The sequence below is a fragment of the Oncorhynchus clarkii genome, chromosome 25 (assembly GCF_045791955.1).
Source record: "Oncorhynchus clarkii lewisi isolate Uvic-CL-2024 chromosome 25, UVic_Ocla_1.0, whole genome shotgun sequence".
Lineage (NCBI taxonomy): Eukaryota > Metazoa > Chordata > Actinopteri > Salmoniformes > Salmonidae > Oncorhynchus > Oncorhynchus clarkii.
The window spans coordinates 28,970,667-28,993,021 of NC_092171.1; the positions used below are offsets into that span (position 1 = coordinate 28,970,667).

Here is a 22,355-nt window from a genome sequence, read left to right on the forward strand (position 1 = left end):
GAGAACCAGAACATTCTTGAGCATGCAATACGGCTTTCCTCAGTACGGAATCCTTGTCGACCCACTGTGCAGTCAGTCTCAGCATGCTCATGAGGCTGACATTGCTGGTCCAAATGTCAGTCGTGAAGCTAATAGCAGTGACACCCATAGCAAGTTGCTCATGGATATGCGTTTCAACAATGTTGTATAACTCCAGTAGGGCAACATCTGAAAAATAGTGCCTACTTGGTAGTCTGTACCAGAGCTCGAGGTGCTCGACCTGTCGGCGAAAGCCAACATCATCCACTACAGAGAACGATTGCTTGTCAAGGGCAATGAATTCCATTATCTTGGGGTTAATAAATTTCACCTTTGAGTTGTCTAGCAGAAATGTTCTTACCCTTTCAAATGACTGCTCGCTTGAACTTGTTTAGTAGTTGGAAGTGTGCGCTTACTTTTTGTTCTGCTTTTGTTCTAAGTATGGGGGTGATGCACTTTCAAATTAGTAATTAGGTTTGTGGTGTTGAAAGATTTCACTTTCTCCCCTCAGAAAATAATAGCAGCACAAACGTTGCATATGGCCTTTTTGTTATCTTACTTTGAAACTTCAAAATAGATCCACACAGCAGACAGTGTGGGCTAGGTTAGGAAAGCTGTGTTGCGCTGTATTTTTCATGGCATTATTACGTCATCTACCTATGTTATAAAGGTATGCACATCAGCTTTGACATTGGTTTTGCACATCCAGCGTTAAACTATAGTCGTGGCCAAAAGTTTTGAGAATGACACAATAATAATTTCCACAAAGTTTGCTGCTTCAGTGTCTTTAGATATTTTTTGTCAGATGTTACTATGGAATACTGAAGTATAATTACAAGCACTTCATAATTGTCAAATGCTTTTATTGACAATTACATGAAGTTGATGCAAAGAGTCAATATTTGCAGAGTTGACCCTTCTTTTTCAAGATCTCTGCAATCCGCCCTGGCATGCTGTCAATTAACTTCTGGGCCACATCCCTGATGGCAGTCCATTCTTGTATCATCAATGCTTTGAGTTTGTCAGAATTTGTGGGTTTTTGTTTGTCCACCCACCTCTTGAGGATTGACCATAAGTTCTCAATGGGATTAAGGTCTGGGGAGTTTTCTGGCCATGGACCCAAAATATTGATGTTTTGTTCCCCGAGTTCCTTAGTTATCACTTTTGCCTTATGGCAAGTTGCTCCATCATGCTGGAAAAGGCATTGTTCGTCACCAAACTGTTCCTGGATGGTTGGGAGAAGTTGCTCTCTGAGGATTTGTTGGTACCATTCTTATTCATGGCTGTGTTCTTAGGCAAAATTGTGAGTGAGCCCGCTCCCTTGGCTGAGAAGCAACCCCACACATGAATGGTCTCAGGATGCTTTACTGTTGGCATGACACAGGACTGATGGTAGCGCTCACTTTGTCTTCTCCGGACAAGCTTTTTTCCAGATGCCCCAAACAATCGGAAAGGGGATTCATCAGAGAAAATGACTTTATCCCAGTCCTCAGCAGTCCAATCCCTGTACCTTTTGTAGAATATCAGTCTGTCCCTGATGTTTTTCCTGGAGAGAAGTGGCTTCTTTGCTGCCCTTATTGACACCAGGTCATCCTTCAAAAGTCTTTGCCTCACTGTGCTTGCAGATGCACTCACACCTGCCTGCTGCCATTCCTGAGCAAGCTCTGTACTGGTGGTGCCCCGATCCCGCAGCTGAATCAACTTTAGGAGACGGTCCTGGCGCTTGCGCTCTTTTCTTGGGCACCCTGAAGCCTTCTTCACAACAATTGAACCGCTCTCCTTGAAGTTATTGATGATCTGATAAATGGTTGATTTAGGTGCAATCTTACTGGCAGCCATATCCTTGCCTGTGAGGCCCTTTTGTGCAAAGCAATGATGACAGCACGTGTTTCCTTGCAGGTAACCATGGTTGACAGAGGAAGAACAATGATTCCAAGCACAACCCTCCTTTTGTAGCTTTCAGTCTGTTATTCAATCAGCATGACAGAGTGATCTCCAGCCTTGTCCTCGTCAACACTCACACCTGTGTTAACGAGAGAATCACTGACATGATCTCAACTGGTCCTTTTGTGGCCAGGACTGAAATGCAGTGGAAATATTTTGGGGGGATTCAGTTCATTTGCATGGCAAAGAGGGACTTTGCAATTAATTGTAATTCATCTGATCACTCTTCATAACATTCTAGAGTATATGCAAATTGCCATCAATCAAACTGAGGCAGCAGACTTTGTGAAAATTAATATTTGTATCATTCTCAATTTTTGGCCACGACTGTACATAGAGCCGATGTTGCCATTTTTAACTAATATCGTCCGATTCCGATATGCTTACCGATATATCGTGCATCCCTACTACATACAGTTGAAGTCGGAGGTGTACAAACACTTAGGTTAGAGGCCACTCCACAAATTTCTTGTTAACAAACTATAGTTTTGGCAAGGACATCTACTTTGACACAAGTAATTTTTCCAACAATTGCTTACAGACAGATTATTTCATTTATAATTCACTGTATCACAATTCCAGTGGGTCAGAAGTTTACATACACTAAGTTGACTGTGCCTTTAATCTGATGGGTAAGGTGTTCCACTAGCGAAACCCCACGACAACATTCCGCTGAAAAGGCAGTGCGCGAAATTCAAAAATATTTTTTAGAAATATGTAACTTTAACACATTAACAAGTCCAATACAGCAAATGAAAGATAAACATCTTGTTAATCTACCCATGGTGTCCGATTTCAAAAATGGTTTACAGCGAATGCACAACATAGGATTATGTTAGCTCATAGCCAAGTCAAAAAAACACAGCCATTTTTCCAGCCTTAGATAGCAGTCACAAAAAGCAGAAATATAGATCAAATGAATCACTAACATTTGATGATCTTCATCAGATGACACTCATAGGACATCATGTTACACAATACATGTATGTTTTGTTCGATAATGTGCATATTTATATCCAAAAATCTCAGTTTACATTGGCACGTTACGTGCAGTAATGTTTTGATTTCAAAACATCCGGTGATTTTCCCAGAAATGCTCATAATAAACATTGATAAAAGATGCAAGTGTTATTCACAGAATTTAAGATAGATTTATCCTCTAGGCAACCGCTGTGTCAGATTTTTTTTAAACGGAAAAAGCATAATCTGAGAACGGCGCTCAGTACCCAAAAACAGCCAGGGACAACTCCGCCATCTTGGAGTCAACATTCGTTAAAGAAACACTATAAATATTCACTTACCTTTGTTGAGCTTCATCAGAAATAACTCCCAGGAATCCCAGTTCAACAATAAATGACTGATTTGTTCCATAAAGTTCCATAAAGCCCATCATTTAGCCACTTGTTGTTAGCGTGTTCAGCCCAGTAATCCATCTTCATGAGGCGCGACCTTTTCCTCCATGACAAAAACTCAAAAGGTTCCGTTACAGGTCGTAGAAACAAGTCAAAACATGTCTGCAATCAATCTTTAGGATGTTTTTAACATATATCATCAATAAGGTTCCAACCGGAGAATTTCATTGTCTGAAGAAAAGCATTGGAACGGGAGCTAACTCTCTCGGGAGCGCACGTCATGAGACCGAGGCTCTCTGCCAGACCACTCACTCAAATAGCTCCTATGAGCCCCTCCTTTATAGTAGAATCCTCAAAACAGGTTCTAAAGACGTTGACATCGAGTGGAAGCCCTAGGAAGTGCAAGCACATCCATAAATAACAGGGATTTGAATAGGCATTGTTTTGAAAATCGACTTCTCACTTCCTGTTTGGATTTCTTCTCAAGGGTTTGCCTGCCATATGAGTTCTGTTTTACTCACAGACATCATTCAAACAATTTTAGAAACTGCAGTGTTTTCTATCCAATACTAATAATATGCATATATTAGCATCTGGGACAGAGTAGTTTGGGCACGCAATCCAAAAGTGAAAATGCTTCCCCCTACCCCAAAAGGTTAACTTCTTATGGCTTAGATCCCGCTAACGGGATCGATATGACAACAGCCAGTGAAAGTGCAGGGCGCCAAGTTCAAAACAACAGAAATCTCATAATTAAAATTCATAAAATTAAAAGGTATTTTACACAATTTTAAAGATAAACTTGTTGTTAATCCCACCAGTGTCCAATTTCAAAAAGGCTTTACGACAAAAGCACACCAAACGATTATGTTAGGTCTGCACCTAGTCACAGAAAAACACAGACATTTTTCCAGCCACAGAGAGGAGTCACAAAAAGCAGAAATAGAGATAAAATGAATCACTAACCTTTGATGATCTTCATCAGATGACACTCATAGGACTTCATGTTACACAATACATGTATGTTTTGTTCGATAAAGTTCATATTTATATCCAAAAATCTCTGTTTACATTGGCGTGTTACATTCAGTAATGTTTTGCTTCCAAAACATCCAGTGATTTTGCAGAGTTGATGAAAATACAAGTGTTATGCATGGAACGTTAGATAAACTTCTCCTTAATGCAACCGCTGTGTCAGATTTCATAAAAGCTTTACCGAAAAAGCACACCATGCAATAATCTGAGTACGACGCTCAGACACAAAATTAAGACATACAGATATTTGCCATGTTGTGGAGTCAACAGAAGTCAGAAATAGCATTATAAATATTAACTTACCTTTGATAATCTTCATCAGAATGCACTCCTAGGAATCCCAGTTCCACAATAAATGTTTGATTTGTTCGATAAAGTCCATCATTTATGTCCAAATACCTCCTTTTTGTTTGCGCGTTTAGTACACAATCCAAACTCACGAGTCGCGGGTAAGTCCAGGCGAAGGTTCAGACAAAAAGTCATATTACAGTTCGTAGAAACATGTCAAACAAAGTATAGAATCAATCTTTAGGATGTTTTTATCATAAATCATCAATAATGTTTCAACCGGAGAATTCTTTTGTCTGCAGAAATGCAATGGAACGCAGCTAACTCTCACGTGAGCATGCGTGATCAGCTCATGGCACTCTGCCAGACCAATGACTCAATCAGCTCTCATTCCCCCCTCCTTCACAGTAGAAGCCTCAAACAAGGTTCTAAAGACTGTTGACATCTCGTGGAAGCCTTATGAAGTGCAATATGACCCCATAGACACTTTATATTCGATAGGCAATGACTTGAAAAACTACAAACCTCAGATTTCCCACTTCCTGGTGTGATTTTTTCTCAGGTTTTTGCCTGCCATATGAGTTCTGTTATACTCACAGACATCATTCAAACAGTTTTAGAAACTTCAGAGTGTGTTCTATCCAAATATATATCCTAATCTAATAATATGCATATATTAGCAACTGGGCCTGAGTAGCAGGCAGTTTACTCTGGTCACCTTGTTCATCCAAGCTACTCAATACTGCCCCCAGCCATAAGAAGTTTTAAACAGCTTATAAAATTCCCAAAAATGATGTCATGGCTTTAGAAGCTTCTGATAGGCTAACTGACATCATTTGAGTCAATTGTAGGTGTACCTGTGGATGTATTTCAAGGCCTACCTTTAAACTCAGTGCCTCTTTGCTTGACATCATGGGAAAAGCAAATTAAATCAGCCAAGACCTCAATTTCCAAACACTTGAAGGTACCATGTTCATCTGTACAAACAATAGTACGCAAGTATAAACACCATGGGACCACGCAGCTGTCATACCGCTCAGGAAGGAGATGCGTTCTGTCTCCTAGAGATGACTTTGGTGCGAAAAGTGCAAATCAATCCCAGAACAACTGCAAAGGACCTTGTGAAGAGGCTGGAGGAAACAGGTACAAAAGTATCTATGTCCACAGTAAAACTAGTCCTATGTAGACATAACCTGAAAGGCCGCTCAGCAAGAAAGAAGCCCCTGCTCCAAAACCGCCATAAAACAGACAGACTACGGTTTGCGACTGCACATGGGGACAAAGATCAAACTTTTGGAGAAATGTCCTCTGGTCTGATGAAACAAAAATAGAACTGTTTGGCCATAATGACCATCATTATGTTTGGAGGAAAAAGGGGGAGGCTTGCAAGCTGAAGAACACCATCCCAACCGTGATGCACAGGGGTGGAAGCATCATGTTGTGGGGGTGCTTTGCTGCAGGAGGGACTGGTGCACTTCACAAAATAGATGGCATCATGAGGAAGGAAAATTATGTGGATATATTGAAGCAACATCTCAGGACATCAGTCAGGAAGTTAATGCTTGATCGCAAATGGGTCTTCCAAATGGACAATGACCCTAAGCATACTTCCAAAGTTGTGACAAAACTATTGGAGTGGCCATCACAAAGCACTGACCTCAATCCCATATAACATTTGTGGGCAGAACTGAAAAGCATGTATGAGCAAGGAGTCCTACAAACCTGACTCAGTTACATCAGCTCTGTCAGGAGGAATGGGCCAGAACTCACCCAACTTATTGTGGGAAGCTTGTGGAAGGCTACCCGAAACATTTGACCCAAGTTAAACAATTTGAAGGCAATGCTACCAAATACTAATTGAGTGTATGTAAACTTCTGACCCACTGGGAATGTGATCAAAGAAATAAAAGCTGAAATAAATCATTCTCCCTACTATTATTCTGACATTTCACATTCTTAAAATAAAATAAAGTGGTTATCCTAACTGACCTAAGACAGGGAATTTTTACTTGGATTAAATGTCAGGAATTGTGAAAAACTGAGTTTAAATGTACAGTGGGGAGAACAAGTATTTGATACACTGCCGATTTTGCAGGTTTTCCAACTTACAAAGCATGTAGAGGTCTGTAATTTGTTTCATAGGTACACTTCAACTGTGAGAGACGGAATCTGAAACAAAAATGCAGAAAATCACCTTGTATAATTTTTAAGAAATTCATTTGCATTTTATTGCATGACATAAGTATTTGATCACCTACCAACCAGTAAGAATTCTGGCTCTCACAGACCTGTTAGTTTTTCTTTAAGAATCCCTCCTGTTCTCCACTCATTACCTGTATTAACTGCACCTGTTTGAACTCGTTACCTGTATAAAAGACACCTGTCCACACACTCAATCAAACAGACTTCAACCTCTCCACAATGGCCAAGACCAGAGAGCTGTGTAAGGACATCAGGGTTAAAATTGTAGACCTGCACAAGGCTCGGATGGGCTACAGGACAATAGGCAAGCAGCTTGGTGAGAAGGCAACAACTGTTGCCGCAATTATTAGAAAATGGAAGAAGTTCAAGATGACGGTCAATCACCCTCGGTCTGGGGCTCCATGCAAGATCTCACCTCGTGGGGCATCAATGATCATGAGGAAGGTGAGGGATCAGCCCAGAACTACATGGCAGGACCTGGTCAAGGACCTGAAGAGAGCTGGGACCACAGTCTCAAAGAAAACCATTAGGAACACACTACGCCGTCATGGATTCAAATCCTGCAGTGCACGCAAGGTCCCCCTGCTCAAGCCAGCGCATGTCCAGGCCCGTCTGAAGTTTGCCAATGACCATCTGGATGATCCAGAGGAAGAATGGGAGAATGTGGTCTGATGAGACAAAAGTAGTGCTTTTTGGTCTAAACTCCACTCGCCGTGTTTGGAGGAAGAAGATGGATGAGTACAATCCCAAGAACACCATCCCAACCGTGAAGCATGGAGGTGGAAACATCATTCTTTGGGGATGCTTTTCTGCAAAGGGGACAGGACGACTGCACCGTATTGAGGGGAGGATGGATGGGGCCATGTATCGTGAGAAATTGGCCAACAATCTCCTTCCCTCAGTAAGAGCATTGAAGATGGGTCGTGGCTGGGTCTTCCAGCATGACAACGACCCCAAACACACAGCCAGGGCAACTAAGGAGTGGCTCCATAAGAAGCATCTCAAGGTCCTGGAGTGGCCTAGCCAGTCTCCAGACCTGAACCCAATAGAACATCTTTGGAGGGAGACCTTCTAAAATACCGGTACTTGTCAATGACCCAAAACATATACAGTGCCTTGCGAAAGTATTCGGCCCCCTTGAACTTTGCGACCTTTTACCACATTTCAGGCTTCAAACATAAAGATATAAAACTGTATTTTTTTGTGAAGAATCAACAACAAGTGGGACACAATCATGAAGTGGAACAACATTTATTGGATATTTCTAACTTTTTTAACAAATCAAGAACTGAAAAATTGGGCGTGCAAAATTATTCAGCCCCCTTAAGTTAATACTTTGTAGCGCCACCTTTTGCTGCGATTACAGCTGTAAGTCGCTTGGGGTATGTCTCTATCAGTTTTGCACATCGAGAGACTGAAATGTTTCCCATTCCTCCTTGCAAAACAGCTCGAGCTCAGTGAGGTTGGATGGAGAGCATTTGTGAACAGCAGTTTTCAGTTCTTTCCACAGATTCTGGATTGGATTCAGGTCTGGACTTTGACTTGGCCATTCTAACACCTGGATATGTTTATTTTTGAACCATTCCATTGTAGATTTTGCTTTATGTTTTGGATCATTGTCTTGTTGGAAGACAAATCTCCGTCGCAGTCTCAGGTCTTTTGCAGACTCCATCAGGTTTTCTTCCAGAATGGTCCTGTATTTGGCTCCATCCATCTTCCCATCAATTTTAACCATCTTCCCTGTCCCTGCTGAAGAAAAGCAGGCCCAAACCATGATGCTGCCACCACCATGTTTGACAGTGGGGATGGTGTGTTCAGCTGTGTTGCTTTTACGCCAAACATAACGTTTTGCATTGTTGCCAAAAAGTTCAATTTTGGTTTCATCTGACCAGAGCACCTTCTTCCACATGTTTGGTGTGTCTCCCAGGTGGCTTGTGGCAAACTTTAAACAACACTTTTTATGGATATCTTTAAGAAATGGCTTTCTTCTTGCCACTCTTCCATAAAGGCCAGATTTGTGCAATATACGACTGATTGTTGTCCTATGGACAGAGTCTCCCACCTCAGCTGTAGATCTCTGCAGTTCATCCAGAGTGATCATGGGCCTCTTGGCTGCATCTCTGATCAGTCTTCTCCTTGTATGAGCTGAAAGTTTAGAGGGACGGCCAGGTCTTGGTAGATTTGCAGTGGTCTGGTACTCCTTCCATTTCAATATTATCGCTTGCACAGTGCTCCTTGGGATGTTTAAAGCTTGGGAAATCTTTTTGTATCCAAATCCGGCTTTAAACTTCTTCACAACAGTATCTCGGACCTGTCTGGTGTGTTCCTTGTTCTTCATGATGCTCTCTGCGCTTTTAACGAACCTCTGAGACTATCACAGTGAAGGTGCATTTATACGGAGACTTGATTACACACAGGTGGATTGTATTTATCATCATTAGTCATTTAGGTCAACATTGGATCATTCAGAGATCCTCACTGAACTTCTGGAGAGAGTTTGCTGCACTGAAAGTAAAGGGGCTGAATAATTTTGCATGCCCAATTTTTCAGTTTTTGATTTGTTAAAAAAGTTTGAAATATCCAATAAATGTCGTTCCACTTCATGATTGTGTCCCATTTGTTGTTGATTCTTCACAAAAAAATACAGTTTTATATCTTTCTGTTTGAAGCATGAAATGTGGCAAAAGGTCGCAAAGTTCAAGGGGGCCGAATACTTTCGCAAGGCACTGTATATATATATTTTTTAAGGAGTGCCACAGCTGCCACGTGCACATGATTTAACCTGTGTCTGTAGGCTAGTGTATGTGTACCTTGGTGTGTATTTTGTCTACAAGTAGGTAAACATTCATTCTATTGGGTAAACATTCATTCTATTGGGTAAACACTCATTCTGTTTCAGGATGAGTTTATGTTGTATAAACACTAGTAGTGACTTTTAGATAGTTCTTTCACCCTTGGGCCGCTGTAGCGCTCTTAGTTAGAGGACATATAAACATCTAGTGTTTGATTTGTGGCTGATATTTGTTTGCGTTACATCTTTCTTTTCAAGTCCAGGAAATCATTGCACTCTAATAGATTGTAAATCAAATGTTCTGCAGACAAAAGACTACAAACAATAGCGGAACAGATGAATATCGGTAATTGTTGTTAATACAACAATGATACTACTTCAGTGTTGGCTGAGTGTCATGATTGTAATATTGTTTGTTTTTCCCGCTCAACAGGCTATGATTTCTCTGAGGTGCTGCGATGGTTCGGAGAGCGGGTGGACCGCATCATCCTGCTCTTCGACGCCCACAAACTGGACATCTCAGACGAGTTCTCTGAGGCCATCAAGGCTTTCCGTGGCCAGGATGACAAGATCCGCGTGGTGCTGAACAAGGCAGACCAGGTGGACAGCCAGCAGCTGATGAGGGTCTACGGAGCTCTGATGTGGTCCCTTGGGAAAGTCATCAACACACCCGAGGTGGTGAGGGTCTACCTGGGCTCATTCTGGGCCAAGCCCCTGCAGAACACGGAGAACCGGAGGCTCTTTGAGGCAGAGGCCCAGGACCTCTTCAAGGACATCCAGGGCCTGCCCCGGAACGCTGCCTTACGCAAACTCAATGACCTCATCAAACGGGCTCGACTTGCTAAGGTAAGGTGTTACTGTAACTGTACTCCCCCAGTACCTACTCTGCCCTGCCCATTCTTGTCCTGTCCCTGGAGGCCAATAGTCCTAATAAGACCCATGTCTCTATTAGTGATTAGGGGGGGGGGATTATACAGTTACATATCGCAGTGTTGTTTTGGACAATATTATATACAGTGCCTTGCGAAAGTATTCGGCCCCTTGAACTTTGCGACCTTTTGCCACATTTCAGGCTTCAAACATAAAGATATAAAACTGTATTTTTTTGTGAAGAATCAACAACAAGTGGGACACAATCATGAAGTGGCCCAGTTTTTGATTTGTTAAAAAAGTTTGAAATATCCAATAAATGTCGTTCCACTTCATGATTGTGTCCCACTTGTTGTTGATTCTTCACAAAAAAATACAGTTTTATATCTTTATGTTTGAAGCCTGAAATGTGGCAAAAGGTCGCAAAGTTCAAGGGGGCCAAATACTTTCGCAAGGCACTGTATACTTTGACTCGATTTGAAAATATTTTACATTTTTTGCTCAGCTAGCGCTAGTCGGCTTGCAAAAATGTTTCATCCTTGTTCTCTATCTTTTTAATTAGTGAGCCAACATGTTTTCAGCACCATTCATTTCCATGACTGATCAAAACTAATTTTACAATGCAATCTCATCTGTCTTCAGGAGACATAGTGTGCAATATGTTTGGAACATCAAATCGCAGTAGAACCGCAGTATCAAATTGCAATAAATATAGAATCGTGAGAATCGCTATACATATTGTATCGGCACTTAAGTGTGCTTAAGATCCCGGACTACAACTTTAAGTCTGACCATGTGGTCTTACACCTGTGTTGTTTTTGGCCTGTTGTGCAACATGAACACTTCCTCTGGGATCCCTGGTTTACAGTATTTCCATTCAGACTGGTACTTAAGTCTCCCTGCAGCACACAAAGCAATTTATCCAGAACAGAGGAGGGCCATTCCTCAGAGTGTACCCTTATCTCTTCCGCAATATTTTCCAACTGGCCAGACAAACAGAAATCCAGCAGCTCTCCACATTACTTCCTGCTATGCTGAGAGTGTGTGAAACCATGTGAGGTAGTAAAGCACTCCAGGTTGGCCCTGCCGGTCTCGGTCACCCCCCACCCCTGGTCAGAGAGGAATGTATGAAGTCCTGAAAAAAACCAAGTCCCATATTTACCCACCCTCTGAACCTCTTCCTGCCTGCCTGCCTGCTTGTAAGCACTGGCACTCCAGCCTCCAGCACCATAGTGTTCACACCAACCCTGTCTGTCTCTGTCCGTCCGTCTGTTTGCCCATCCCACAATGCCTGCCTGCTTCCAAGAGGAATAAACATTCTCATTATTCTCTGGAAACTAAAAGGCACAACCTTACTTTATCCCCAGGAGCGAACTTCCTTCCAAACCTACTTTATTGAGGAAATGATTGTGTAAACACCGGTGTTGTTGAATGTTCCCCCTGGCAAGGACATTTACAAGGTGGAGTCGCACTTGCAAACATGAGGAACATATTGATAACCCTGCGGGTCCAACAATGCTTGGAGGTTGAAGGAACCTGGTGAATTAATGCAATCAGCTTCTATCTGATGTATTCTGTTTTAACCCACCTTATCATTTCCCCTTATACAATTTCAGTTCACAAATACACTGTACAAGTCTCATCAACAGGGTCGTCGTTGATAATGGCTGTCCCTGGCCGTGACCCCATTCTCTGAGGGTGTCTCCGGGGGAGTTGAGACATGTGAAAAACACATTTCCAATTCACACATGCGTGTACACACTTGTAGATGTGTGAAATAGGACAAATGTAATCACCCACCAAATCATAATTATTATTATTATTATTATTATGAAACCAGATGAAAATATCAAGCATGTAGAAGGAAGAATACCACAAAGATGTAGACAAAAGTTGTATCAAAAGCAGCATGACCTCATACATACAGTGTAATAGAACCTTATTTGAATATGTGGAAAGCTGAAATCTGGAAATTACATAAATAGACAAGTGGCTCAGGCTTGACCATACTAATACTCTCTCTCTACATCTCTCCCATAGGTGCATGCCTACATCATCAGCTACCTGAAGAAAGAGATGCCGTCGTTGTTTGGGAAGGAGAAGAAAAAAGAGGAACTGATCATGAGACTTCCTGAGATCTACACCATACTGCAGAGAGAGCACCACATCTCCACTGGAGACTTTCCCAATGTCGTCAAGATGCAGGTCAGCTGGGTTACATTGCCCCCCAAATTCAGAATAATTCATATGGCTACTTCCCAAATGGCACCCTATTCCCCTGCACTACTTTTGACCAGAGCCCTGGTCAAAGTTAGTGCAGAAAAAAAGAATAGGGTGCCATTTGGGACACTAGGCAGGTTGCAAGATCAAATCCCTGAGCTGACAAGGTAAAAACCTGTCGTTCTGCCCATGAAGGCAGTTAACTCACTATTCCTAGGCCGTCATTGAAAATAAGAATTTGTTCTTAACTGACTTGCCTAGTTAAATAAAAACATCATAGATGTTTATCTAGGTGCAACTCAGTGGCTCATCTGAAATGCAGAGTATTATCAAATACCGTATGTACCCATAGTCAGATACCCCTTTACTTGCAGATACAAGTAAAGGGGTAGGTGGAGGGTGCAGATCTCAAACATCAACAGTTCATCAAAACTTCATCATTGGGCATCGTTTTGCACTGCTGGACGTTGCCATCCAGTTGAAAGCGAGAGACGGCCACACCTCTGGCACCTTCCCAGCTCTGTGTGAAAGCAGCTGTTTTCTGTCAGCTACAGGGAGTAGAGCGAGCTAGGCGTCAGAGGCAGACTGAGCCTGGCTTTGGATTAGGAAGGGAAAAGCTCAACTCGTTGAACATAGAGAATCACCACAGCACTTGAAGTGAGAACAGTGCAGCTGGTTGTGAGACATTGTCTTGAGAGAATGCTCCACCATTGATCAGTGTAGTGTGTACTGGTCCCTGAGGAGGACTGTAATTCCCTGTCCTGTTATTGTGTGTTGAGGAGATGGACCACCTGCCATAGTCTCAAATTTCTCTGCTTTTTAGTCATGGGTGTTTACTTAACAAAATGTTCAACACAGCACCGCCGAGACCTGAGACCTTAAGCCAATGTAACCGTTACATATCCTTTGGTCATCCCACCCTAATCCTAGCCCTGATATGACTGTAGGGTCCATTAGACACCACAATAATGGAGTCATATCAGGGAAAGCCTAATCCCTGCTTTACAGATGTGGCCTAGAAGTTTCCTCATATAAACGACAATGGACAGCTCATGGCCACCCAAGTCAGTCAGGATCAATATACACTACATGACCACAAGTATGTTGACACCTGCTCGTCGAACATCTCATTCCAAAATCATGGTAATTAATATGGAGTTGGTTCAGATTTGCTGCTATAATGGCCTCCACTCTTCTCGGAAGGCTTTCCACTAGATGTTGAAACATTGCTGCGGGGACTTGCAAATACAAGCCACAAGAGCATTCGTGAGGTCGGGCACTGGTGTTGGGCGATTAGGCCAGGCTCGCAGTCGGCGTTCCAATTCATCCCAAAGGTGTTCGATGGGGTTGATGTCAGGGCTCTGGGCAGGCTAGTCAAGTTCTTCCACACCGATCTCAACAAACTATTTCTGTATGGACCTCGATTTCTACACGGGGGCATTGTCATGCTGAAACAGGAAAGGGCCTTCCCTAAACTGTTGCCACAGAATGGAAGCACAGAATTGTCTAGAATGTCATTGTATGCTGTAGTGTTAACATTTCACTTCACTGGATCTAAGGGGCCTAACGCAAACCATGAAAAACAGCCCCAGACCATTATTTCTCCTCCACCTAACTTTACAATTGGCACTATGCATTGGGGCAGGTAGTGTTATCCTGGCATCCACCAAACCCAGATTTGTCTGTCGGACTGCCAGATGGTGAAGCGTGATTCATCACTTCAGAGAACGCATTTCCACTGCTCCAGAATCCAATGGCGGCGAGCTTTACACCACTCCAGCTTACGCTTGGCATTGCGCATGGTGACTTTAGGCTTTATTATTATCAAATCAAATGTTATTTGTCACATGCAAGTCGGCGCATTTCTGTCAAATTCTTACTTGACAAGCCCTTAACCAACAATGCAGAGTTTATTTTTTAAGTAAGAAAATATTTAATATTTTTTTTAATAAAAAGTAGAATAAACCAAAGTTTTTAATTTATTTTTATTTCACCTTTATTTATTTAGTTGAGGACAAGTTCTCATTTCCAACTGCTGTGGGTAGTATATGAGGTTTTGGTGACAAAACGGATGGCACTGTGATAGACTGCATCCAATTTGTTGAGTAGAGTGTTGGGGGCTATTTTGTAAACGACATCGCCAAAGTCGAGGATTGGTAGGATGGTCAGTTTTACGAGGGAATGTTTGGCAGCATGAGTGAAGGGTGCTTTATTGCGAAATAAGAAGCCGATTCTAGATTTAATTTAGGATTGGAGCTGCTTAATGTGAGTCTGGAAGGCGAGTTTACAGTCTAACCAGACACCTCGGTATTTGTAGTTGTCCACATATTCTAAGTCAGAACCGTCCAGAGTAGTGATGGTGGACGGGCGGGCAGGTGCGGGCAGCAAGCAGTTGAAGAGCATGCATTTCGTTTTTCTTGCATTTAAGAGCAGTTGGAGGCCACGGAAAGAGAGTTGTATGGCATTGAAGCTCGTCTGGAGGTTAGTTAACACAGTGTCCAAAGAAGGGCCAGAGGTATACAGGTGTCGTCTGCGTAGAGATGGATCAGAGAATCACCAGCAGCAAGAGCGACATCATTGATGTATTCAGAGGAGAGAGTCGGCCCGAGAATTGAACCCTGTGGCACCCCCATAGAGACTGTCAGAGGTCCGGACAACAGGCCCTCCAATTTGTCACACTGAACTCTATCAGAGAAGTAGTTGGTGAACCAGGCGAGGCAATCATTTGAGAATCCAAGGCTGTTGAGTCTGCCGATAAGAATGTGGTGATTGACCCTCACTTGGGGAATGCGATTTGTTTTAGTTAACTTTGCAACAGTATCAAAAATAAATGTTGTATTGTTTTTATTCTCCTCAATTAGGTTGGAAAATAGGCTGATCAGACATTAGTGAGGGCTTTTCGATATTGCATGGTACTGTCTTTCCAAGCTTGTCGGAAGACTTCCATTTTGGTGGAGCGCCATTTCCGTTCCAATTTTCTGGAAGCTTGGGTGATTTCTGTATACCAGGGAGCTAGTTTCTTGTCAGACCTTCCTTCTTTTTTTTGAGGTGTCATTGCATCTAGTGTATTACAAAGGTTAAGTTTAGATCCTTGGTTAGGTAGTTAACTGATTTTTGTACTCCCAATGTCCTTGGGTAGGTAGAGGGAGCCTGGAAGGGCATCAAGGAATCTTTTGGTTGTCTGAGAATTTATAGCGCAGCTTTTGGAGTCTAAGCAAATGATTTGTTGCCAACGTAAAAAGATGATGGTCCGATAGTCCAGAGTTATGAGGAAAAACATTTATATACAAAATATCTATTCCACAGGACAAAATAAGATCCAGGTTATGATTGTGGCAATCCATAGGTCCTGAGACATGTTGGATAAAACCCACTGAGTCAATGGCTCCAAAAGTATTTTGGAGTGGGTCTATAGACTTCTATGTGAGTATTGAAGTCACCAAAAATTTGAATACTATCTGCCATGACTACAAGGTTCAAAAGAAATTCAGGGAACTCCGTGAGGAACACTGTATACGGCCCAGGAGGCCTGTAAACAGTATCTATAAAAAGTGATTGGGTAGTCTGCATAGATGGGAAGCCGTTGTCTTACTGCAGGGTTCTCAAACCCTGTTCCTGGAGAGCTACTGTCCTGGAGAGCTATTGTCACGCCAACCCTAATATAGCACACCTGATTGTAATAAGCTGGTTGATAAGCTGAATCAGGTTAGTTACAACTCGGCTTGGAATGAACCCCTACAGGAGGGTAGCTCTCCAGAAACAGGGTTGGAGAGCTCTGTCTTACTGTAATGTGTTATTTTGTGAAGCAGGACTAGATTACAAATGACATTGATCCCTGTTTCTTAAACTTTCTTGCTGTCTTTGTTTTTCAGGAGCAGCTCCAGCACTATGACTTCAGCAAGTTCCCCTCCCTGAAGATGAAGCTGATTGAGTCTGTGGACAAGATGTTGGCTAACAAGATCTCCGGCCTGATGACCATGATCCGTGACGAGGAGAGCATGGCACCCCCCGCCATGGTGAGCGGCGGGGCCTTTGAGGGCTCCCAAGACGGTCCCTTCGGCCAGGGCTACGGAGAGGGCATCAGCGCCGGGTCTGACTGCGAGGACTGGATCGTAAGCCGTGACAAACACAAGTACGATGAGATTTTCTACTCCATGAACCCCATCAACGGAAAGATCAGTGGAGTCAACGCCAAGAAGGAAATGATGAACTCCAGTCTGCCCAACACAGTCCTGGGGAAGATCTGGAAGCTGGCGGACTGTGATAAAGACGGCATGCTGGATGACGAGGAGTTTGCCCTGGCGCAGCACCTGATCAAGGTGAAGCTGGAGGGGTACGAGCTGCCCACCGAGCTACCTCACCACCTGGTGCCTCCCGCCCACAGGAAGAACGAGGTCGCTGACATCCTCTACAACCATGACGAGAACTAAAGACAAGCCAAAAAACACCAATGGAGAGGACACTATTGTGTCCCAATGCCCAAACTTGTGCACTATGTAGTATGGTGTAGAGGTCGACCGATTATGATTTTTCAACGCCGATACCGATTATTGGATGACCAAAAAAAGCCGATAACGATTAATCGGCCGATTTTAGAAGAAAAAAAATGTATTTGTAATAATGACAATTACAACAATACTGAATGAACACTTATTTTAATTGAATATAATATATCAATAAAAATCAATTTAGCCTCAAATAAATAATGAAACATGTTCAATTTGGTTTAAATAATGCAAAAACAAAGTGTTGGAGAAGTAAAAGTACAATATGTGCCATGTAAAAAAGCTAACGTTTAAGTTCCTTGCTCAGAACATGAGAACATATGAAAGTTGGTGGTTCCTTTTAACAGGAGACTTCAACATTCCAAGGTAAGAGGTTTTAGGTTGTAGTTAATATAGTATTTCTCTCTATACCATTTGTATTTCATATACCTTTGACTATTGGATGTTCTTATAGGCACTTTAGTATTGCCAGTGTAACAGTATAGCTTCCGTCCCTCTCCTCGCTCCTCCCTGGGCTCGAACCAGGAACACATCGACAACAGCCACACTTGAAGCAGCGTTACCCATCACTCCACAAATGCCGCGGCCCTTGCAGAGCAAGCGGAATAACTACTCCAAGTCTCAGAGCGAGTGATGTTTGAAACGCTATTAGCGCGCACCCAGCTAACTAGCTAGCCATTTCACATCGGTTGCACCACCATTTGGCTGATAGGCTTGAAGTCATAAACAGCGCTGTGCTTGCGAAGAGCTGCTGGCAAAGCGCACGAAAGTGCTGTTTGAATGAATGCTTACGAGCCTGCGGCTGCCTACCATCGCTCAGTCAGACTGCTCTATCAAATATCAAATCATAGACTTAATTCTAACATAATAACACACAGAAATACGAGCCTTTGATCATTAATATGGTCGAATCCGGAAACTATCATTTCGAAAACAAAACGTTTATTCTTTCAGTGAAATACGGAACCGTTCGGTATTTAATCTAACGGGTGGCATACCTAAGTCTAAATATTCTTGTTACATTGTACAACCTTCAATGTTATGTCATAATTACGTAAAATTCTGGCAAATTAGTTCGCAATGAGCCAGGCGGTCCAAACTGTTGTATATACCCTGACTCTGCGTGCAATGAACGCAAGAGAAGTGACACAATTTCACCTGGTTAATATTGCCTGCTAACCTGAATTTCGTTTAACTAAATATGCAGGTTTAAAAATATCTACTTCTGTGTATTGATTTTAAGAAAGGCATTGGTGTTTATGGTTAGGTACAGTCGTGCAATGATTGTGCTTTTTTCGCAAATGCGCTTTTGTTAAATCATCCCCCTGCGTTGCATCGATTATATGCAATGCGGACACGCTAGATAAACTTGTAATATCATCAATCATGTGTAGTTAACTAGTGATTATGATTGATTTATTGATTGTTTTCTATAATATAAGTTTAATGCTAGCTAGCAACTTACCTTGGATTCTACTGCATTCGCTTAACAGGCAGGCTCCTCGTGGTGTGCAATGAGAGGCAGGTGGTTAGAGCGTTGGACTAGTTAACCATAAGGTTGCAAGATTGAATCCCAGAGCTGACAAGGTAAAAATCTGTCGTTCTGCCCCTGAACAAGGCAGTTAACCCACCGTTCCTAGGCCGTCATTGAAAATAAGAATGTGTTCTTAACTGACTTGCCTAGTTAAATAAAGGTGTAAAAAAACGTCCAAAAATACAGATTTCCGATTGTTATGAAAACTTGAAATCGTCCCTAATTAATTGGCCATTCCGATTAATCGGTCAACCTCTAGTATGGTGTGATGTATTGGCATACTAAGTAGTGTGCTAGTGTGGCTTTTGGGACGCTTGTTTTTTTTAGTCAGATTTGACCCCTCCTGTTAGACATTGATCCAGGATCTAGTCTTATGCAGTAATCCCACTAAAGTTGGAATTAAATGCTTTTTTTTTTTTGTTGCCTTGATATTTTTGACTTACTTTTTAAAATTATTTTTTTAAGTTGGTTGGTTAACTGTGTCTTATCAAGTGATACAGAGTCCCTCAGTTGATTTTTTGTTTCTTTTTTTCTGTTCTTGGCAGTTTCGGGTATACCAACACATTTTCTTAAAGATTTGAAGAATCAGTTTCTCAGATATATTTTTAGATGCATGGCAACTGACTGTTTATGAGCCAAGTCTTATTTTCAACCTTTGTCCAAAGCTTTTAATTTAATCAATGAAGGATTTATTCAAAGTATGGACACGGCACTCAAGTTAAGTGAAAGTTAAGTTGTATATTTATCCAGGAACAGTGTGTACCATGCTGCCACAATGTTTAAAGTAATATTTTAAAATCAATATATTTCAAAATTGTCTTAAAATATGTTTAGTATGTAGTCAAAATATAGAGGAAGAAAATATGTGGAAGTGTGTTCCTGAACAAATACATGCTTGGAAAGATTTATGGGTGGGAGAGGTTGATGTGATAGACTGGACAAAGGTTAGAGTGCATCTCCTCTTGTTTTAACAGTCAATGACAATGGAAGTGTCTTGGCCAGTTGACCTACTGGGAAAAACATTTTTTTTCAGAGAGCACAATCTGGTTTTGCTAAATTACTGCCGTTGCTTCAATACTAGATTTTCTGCAATTGTTAAGAAAAAAATATGGGTTACCAAAACATATTTTTTATGTTTGTGTGCTTGTGACAGGAGTGTATTTCTTGAGGACAATGATACTCACAACAAGCTGTCCGTATAGTCAAAAAGGCTGCACTGTGTCTTCTTACCTTGCCAGCTTGTAGACTGGATATAGAAAAAATGTAATTCTTAAAAAATCATTTCAAACCTTTAACAATTATCTGAATGTAAAAGTTACAATTTTATTTTGGAAGTGTGTTTTTGTAACATTGTTATTTGAATAGTTGAACAATAAGTCCTGTTGTATTTTACTTCATCCAGGTGGCTTGATGATCATGGGTCAGAGAGATGTCCGTATTAGTCAGCCACCACCCTATGTTTTCATTATACACCGGCCAGAACAGAAGTGCTCCGTGCGTACAACACTGTTGCTTTTGGGGAATGTGCTTGAGTGTATATACCTACCTGTCAACATTCAGTCTAAAGTGAAAAAAATAAATACATTTAATAGTTATTGCATAATTACCTCTCTTGGGAGGTGGAGGCTTTTTTTGCTCGTTGTATAAAGTGTTGCATCAATCATAATGATGAATGTTGTGCAGGAGACATCTCTTTCTAAACCTAAACGGTTATATTATTTTCCCACTTATGTACAGCCTCAACATTGTACATTACCATTTGTAAGGAATCCTACAATATAGATTCCTTTGTATCGTTCAAGGAATGTGAATATATTATAGAATGTGTCAAAAAAAAGTGTGTTCATAAATGTTTATTTTGAATGTATGGAGAATGGGCCTTCGAAATGGACTACCTGCAGCTGCACAATTGAAGATTGCATGGAAAGTGTTTACTCACTAATTATTTATTTTTCAGTTCACTTCAATTGATCAAATTAGCTGGAAAAGGAAGCGAGTTCTGAATGCAGAAGGAACTGTATATCATATGGGTTTCTGTTGAGCCATGGGTGATGCATCAAAACCCATCTCAAACCAGAGGAGGCTGGTGGGATGGCCTGTAGAAGGACGTGCTCATTGTAATGGCTGGAATGGAATCAATGTAATGATATCAAACACATGGAAACAATGTGTTTGACTCCATTCCATTGAATCCATTCTATCCATTACAATGAGCATGTCCTTCTATAGCTCTCCCCACCAGCCTCCACTGTCTGAAATATGTTATTTGACAATGACTGATTTATACAACTCTTACCCAAATATCAGGTTTGAAAGGTTACCTCACAGGTGGGAGTTACCTACTGTAAACAACAAACACATTTCTGATGGACTTTGATTGCATTGGGCACTTAACCTTTATATCAAATCAGAATCATCATCCATGTCCTTACACCCTCTTTCTGCCATGTAAGTTGCCTATTCATCATATTACTGCATTCCAAATTAATTATAATGCTAGCCCATACTTTACTGCTTGTGACCACCTCTCAATGTCAACAGTGAAGAGGCGAATCTGGGATGCTGGCCTTCTAGGCAGAGTTGCAAAGAAAACTCCATATCTCAGACTAGCCAAGAAAAGATTAAGATGGGCAAAAGAACGGAGACACTGGACAGAGGAACTTTGCCTAGAAGGCCAGCATCCCGGAGTCGCCTCCTCACTGTTGACGTTGAGACTGGTGTTTTGCGGGTGCTATTTAATGAATCTGCCAGTTGAGGACTTGTGAGGCATCTGTTTCTCAAACTAGACACTCTAATGTACTTGTCCTCTTGCTTAGTTGTGCACTGAGGCCTCCCACTCCTCTTTCTATTCTGGTTAGAGCCAGTTTGCGCTGTTCTGTGAAGGGAGTAGTACACAGCGTTGTACGAGAGCTTCAGTTTCTTGGCAAACTCTCATGGAATAGCCTTCATTTCTCAGAACAAGAATAGACTGACGAGTTTTGGAAGAAAGTTCTTTGTTTCTGGCCATTTTGAGCTTGTAATCGAATCCACAAATGCGGATGCTCCAGACACTCAACTAGTCTAAAGAAGGACAGTTGTATTGCTTCTTTAATCAGAACAACAGTTTTCACCTGTGCTAACATAATTTCAAAAGGGTTTTCTAATGGTCAATTAGCCTTTTAAAATGATAAACTTGGATTAGCTAACACAACGTGCCATTGGAACACAGGAGTGATAGTTGCTGATAATGTGCCAATGTACACCTACAGTTGAAGTCGGACGTTTACATACACCTTAGCCAAATACATTTAAACTCAGTTTTTCACAATTCCTGACATTTAATCCAAGTAAAAATTGCCTGTTTTAGGTCAGTTAGGATCACCACTTTATTATAAGAATGTGAAATGTCAGAATAATAGTAGAGAGAATGATTTATTTCAGCTTATATTTATTTCATCACATTCCCAGTGGGTCAGAAGTTCACATGCACTCAATTAGTATTTGGTAGTGTTGCATTTAAATTGTTTAACTTGGGTCAAATGTTTAGGGTAGCCTTCCACAAGCTTCCCACAATAAGTTGGGTGAATTTTGGCCCATTCCTCCTGACAGAGCTGGTG

General features: G+C 41.6%; 1 protein-coding gene across 1 annotated transcript in view; it reads left to right on the forward strand.

Annotated features, from left to right (window-relative positions):
- Nucleotides 1-20,359, forward strand: part of LOC139384137 (EH domain-containing protein 4-like) — a 46,582-nt gene extending 26,223 nt beyond the window's left edge. Inside the window, exons 4-6 of the mRNA XM_071128815.1 lie at nucleotides 10,064-10,476; nucleotides 12,541-12,705; nucleotides 16,593-20,359. Of these exons, the coding sequence (XP_070984916.1) occupies nucleotides 10,064-10,476; nucleotides 12,541-12,705; nucleotides 16,593-17,150 (1,136 nt within the window). The 3' untranslated portion in view covers nucleotides 17,151-20,359. The remainder of the gene's footprint in view (nucleotides 1-10,063; nucleotides 10,477-12,540; nucleotides 12,706-16,592) is intronic.
- Nucleotides 20,360-22,355: the final 1,996 nt, after the last annotated feature.